Here is a 5,000-nt window from a genome sequence, read left to right as displayed (position 1 = left end):
CCTAAATAAAGTCAGGGTTTAACAGTCAAAACGTATGTTTATCCATGAAATTTGTTCACAATATGAAAGTGTAGACTGTATACTGTTGAGTTATACGAAAACGTGAAATTCAACATTTTAACCCGTACGTTTGTTTAACGTGGATTTTCTCAAAATAGCACTGTGCGCAAAGCGACTGGTTTCGCCTTGCAGGGTCACATAAGTGTAGGATTTATTAGGATGCGTTATAGGATGTTTTGGTAGTCATTGGCTGAAAGATGACCCACCTGTCTCTCTGATAGGCTGAGGCCCAGGGCGAGCACTGATTGGCTCATGGGTGACCCACCTGTCTCTCTGATAGGCTGAGCCCCAGGGCGAGTTCGGCCGTGTGATTGGGCTAAAGATGACCCACCTGTCTCTCTGATAGGCTGAGGCCCAGGGTGAGCACTGATTGGCTCATGGGTGACCCACCTGTCTCTCTGATAGGCTAAGCCCCAGGGCGAGCTCGGCCGTGTGATTGGCTCAGGGGGGGACCCACCTGTCTCTCTGATAGGCTGAGGCCCAGGGCGAGCTCGGCCTTGCGGCGGATGGTGATGTAGCGGCTGTAGTGGAACTCCTTCTCCAACTCCATGCGCTGGTGCTCACTGTACACCACACGGTACTTATCCTTCGTCCGCGTCTTCCCTGCACACACACACACACACACATGCACACACACGCACACACACACACAGAGAGAGAGAGAGAGAGAGAGCTCAACATACAGTATATATACGTCCATTTAAGTATGTGTCTGACCTGTTTACTCACCTACACACATTTTCAAAACTCTGTGTCTATTTTTCAAAACTCTACACACAAAACCCACTAATGCTCACACAAAATGAAAAATGCCGCAAATCTCCAGCAAAATGACACACAATGTCATAAACACATCTCTAACATCCGCCTCACAGGATACATCATGTACACACTGTTGCTCAAAACCTAAAGCTCTTCTGTCTTTCATGGGCTTCTATGTATATTTCCATACAAGAGTGAAAGCCATCTACAGAGAGAAGTTGAAATACACAGTAAACATGTAAACAATATTGCGGATTTAAATAAACAGTAAACATGTAAACAATATTGCGGATTAAAATACATAGTAAACATGTAAACAATATTACGGATTGAAATACATAGTAAACATGTAAACAATATTACGGATTGAAATACACAGTAAACATGTAAACAATATTACGGGATTGAAATACATAGTAAACATGTAAACAATATTACAGAGCCCAGGGGGGTATTTCATCAACCTCGCTAAAGGCCAAACCTGGCTTATTTCGATAAGTCTCGCTAATTTTAGTGAGAATTCTGTTCCATTAATGAGGTTAACGTGAATCCCAGCTTGGTAACTATGGGGATTTATGCAACAGAACTAACCTGCTCTGTAGCAGGTTAACCTTCAAGCTAAATTAAGCTGTTTGCAAAAAAAAACAATCAGTCGGAAAACGAGCCAAAAAAGATGGTTCCGTCAACCTGTGCTTTCGTCACCTGTAGCCTACAACTTCAAAAATAGAAGTAGGCCTATAAATATTTTTTCCACCAAGCATGGATTTACACATTCACTAGCTCCAAAGAGTGAAGCCAATCAAACTCGCAATTGACTTCAAACCATTAGCATTGTTGTTTTAAATGTATGCTTTCATTATTCTCCAATTTCTGTAGGCAATCTATTTTTTCTCTCAATGTTAAATTTGATGACTTTCGATGAAAATCCTGTAGATGGCGCTTGCCAAATCGAACAGAAATCGTCTAGTATTGTCTTAATTTTACGACATATCCCCTTTTTTCGTCAATCTACTGTTTTGGTCTACTGTTCTACCTCATGCACGAGCAGAGATGAAGCTGAACTAAACCTCGCTTGAATAAACGAGGCCAAGATGCCGCTAACTTGAGTTAATGGAACGCCTTCAGCCCCAAGTGAAAGTCTACGCTAGTTCAAGCCAGGCTATTTCTGTTAAGCGCCGCCTTCATTAGCGAGGTTGATGGAATACCCTCCAGGAGGTGTCACTGCTAAATATTTTTGTGTAACCAGAGAATGTGTTCTCATTTGAGTAAATAGTGATCTCATTGTACTAGATTGTGGGCTCAATTTACAATAAATAAAATGAGCACACTATTTAGTAAAATGAGCACACAGCTTAGTAAAATGAGCACATGTTTTCTGGATATATACCAAAAAATATCTTGGAATGACCCCTCTAGGGTTCCGTACAATATTGACACCAAAAATAGTGATTTTTCCCAAAAAAATTTGCTGTTGTGAATACAGTATTTTACAGCCAACAAGAAAACAATGACCGACAAATGTACATGGGCAAATTAAAATAACCGTTAGAAAAGTTTTACGTAAAGTCAACTTTTTGTAGAACATTACGCTTAAGTCCGATTCATTTTCATTTCAAAGTCTCTGCATTGGTCTCTACATTTCAACCGGAAATCCTCTAGGAACAGATTGAAAGGGTCTATACTGAGTATGTCTATTCATAGGCCTACACAAAGGCAATGATCGGATGGTGTTCATTAAAGTAATGAGTGTTTGTAGATTGAGGACTGAGTGTGACTAAGGGGTGAATAGGTGTGGCATTTTGATAGGTTGTGTTTGAAAAATTATATCAAGTTACTTCTTGTTAGATTGTTGCGTGTTTGCAAAATGCCTGACGCAGACATCAAGTCCTGTAAATGTCTTCTAGGGTGGGTAGTTGTGTGTTTGTGATGCCCTGTGCAGTTTTAATGATTCTCTGTAGCGACTTCCTGTTGGCCACAGTGCAGCTGGCAGACCACACCAGGATGCCATGAGAGAGGATGCTCTCCAGAGCACCAGGATGCCATGAGAGAGGATGCTCTCCACACTCCACAGAGCATCGCTAGAAGGACAGCAGCAGCTGCTGTGTGACATTTGCTCTCCGCAGGGTCCTCAGCAAATATAGCCGCTGCTGAGCCTCTTTGACTAGAGAGGTGATGTTGGCAGTCCATGTCAGGTCCTGGGAGATGGATGTACCCAGGAACTTGCAGTCAGTGACTCTCCACCATGTCTCCTTTGATGTAAAGAGGAGCAGGTTCCTCTCTCCTCCGACTGAAGCCAATAATCAGATCTTTTGTTTTGGTGAAAACTTAGATTAGACTTAGATAGTATATACGTCCATTTAAGTATGTGTCTGACCTGTTTACTCACCTGTGTTTACACACCTGTGTTTACACACATTTTCAAAACTCCACACACAAAACCCACAATTGCTCACACAAAATGTAAAATGCCTCAAATCTCCAGCAAAATGACACACAGCATTCAAAATGTCTTAAGCACATCTTTAAAGCAAACATTCGCCTCACATTATAAACACTTCTGTCATATTATGACATTTTGGATACATCATGTATACACTGTTGCTCAAAACCTCTTCTGTCTTTCATAGGCTTTATATATGTATTTCCATACAAGAGTGAAAGTTATGGTATCTACAGAGAGAAGTTGAAATACATAGTAAAAACGCAAACAATATTGAAACCAAAAATAGTGCTGTTGCGAATACAGTATTTTACAGCCAGAAAAAAATAAAATACAAAGCAAAATACAATGAACACCAGATGTACATGTAGTTTTGAAAAAGCTGATTTTGCCTAAGATGGAAATGACTGACTACTATCAAATTACTTTGCTTTTTCCAAAGAAAAGTGTGTCTGTGTGTGTGTGGGGGGGCGGGGTGGGGGGGGGGGGGGGCAGGGGTTGTGTATGTATTCATCCTTTCAACTGTCAACTGCAGAAACAAAAATTCCTAAGTTTTCTAAAGCATTTCTTCAAACAAAAATAGAGTAAAAAAGATACGTTTTACATAAAGTCGACTTTTTGTAGAACGTTATTGTAAGCTAAAGTCCGATTACTGTAATTTTCCTTTCAAAGTATCTGCATTGGTTCTGAATATTTCAACCGGAAATCCTCTAGGACAGGGGTGTCCACTTTTTGGACACACTTTGTCCACAACTTTTTGACTCAAGGGCCACATTGGGTTTTGAAAATTGGCTGGCGGGCCACACAACAAAAAAGAATGTGTGTATATATATATATATATATAATGTTTTGTATAATTTAAATGACAAAGTAATTTTGATGTAGAAAATCAATTTCTTAAGAAATACTGTTCATTTGATGTTGTTTAATTAATTTATAAATGGTGCACTGTCACTTTAAGACTCTTTTGCCAGCTCCACTAGCCTATGGCTAGTGCTGTGCCTATGACTCACAGTTTATAAATGGTCTGTAGTGGGAACTACTGTTGCCATCACGATTTCCTTTTAAAAGTTTTTAAAAGGAGATATCAATTATCAACAATAACAAGCCAGCTGGAACCTGTCACACTCTCTCCCTCTCGTGCACGCTCAAATTCGTTCCCAATTAAATGGAGTAGCATAACGTAGTTAGATCTGCTGCAATGGAGAAACTATGTATCTCGATGTAACAAGCTGTTTTGACATTGACATGGTAAACGCTCTCTAAGAAGAGTGTAAAGCAGTTTGCAGTAGCCTAAAGTTAATCACAACGTTGTCTATGCTGGAAAAAAATAGCGAGCGGCCTATGATAACCTAATTAATTCAATGCATGGCGGGCCGGATCTATGATAAACTAATAAATGCTCGACGGGCCGGATTAAAGTGCGTGGCAGGCCGTAGTTGGCCCGCGGGCCGTAGTTTGGACACCCCTGCTCTAGGAGCAGCTGTCCTGGGGTGGACACTGTGGAGCACTCTCCTGACATCCGTGGATGGCTGTGTGTATTGTGTGTATGTTTTATATTGTGTCTTGCCCTGAGCTGTTGTCATGATGTGTGATCTTGACCTGTTCATTTGAAGTTACTACTGTGTGCCGAGTGCAACAAATACTCCCAGTGGGGAGAGTGGCTACGATGTAGCAAAATACTGGCCTAGTGTGACCAGGGTGGCAGGTTCAGCAAAACTACTCCCAGTGGGGAGGT

The 5,000-nt window shown here is 41.0% G+C and overlaps 1 protein-coding gene across 1 annotated transcript in view; it reads right to left on the bottom strand.

Annotated features, from left to right (window-relative positions):
- Positions 1 to 5,000, bottom strand: part of cdx1a (caudal type homeobox 1a) — a 15,097-nt gene that overhangs the window by 5,642 nt on the left and 4,455 nt on the right. Inside the window, exon 2 of the mRNA XM_042060949.1 lies at positions 518 to 663. Coding sequence (XP_041916883.1) covers positions 518 to 663 — 146 coding nt within the window. The remainder of the gene's footprint in view (positions 1 to 517; positions 664 to 5,000) is intronic.

This window comes from Alosa sapidissima, chromosome 14 (assembly GCF_018492685.1).
Source record: "Alosa sapidissima isolate fAloSap1 chromosome 14, fAloSap1.pri, whole genome shotgun sequence".
NCBI lineage: Eukaryota > Metazoa > Chordata > Actinopteri > Clupeiformes > Clupeidae > Alosa > Alosa sapidissima.
The sequence above is the reverse complement of the archived record's forward strand: the minus strand, read 5'-3'. Positions and strand labels throughout refer to the sequence as shown.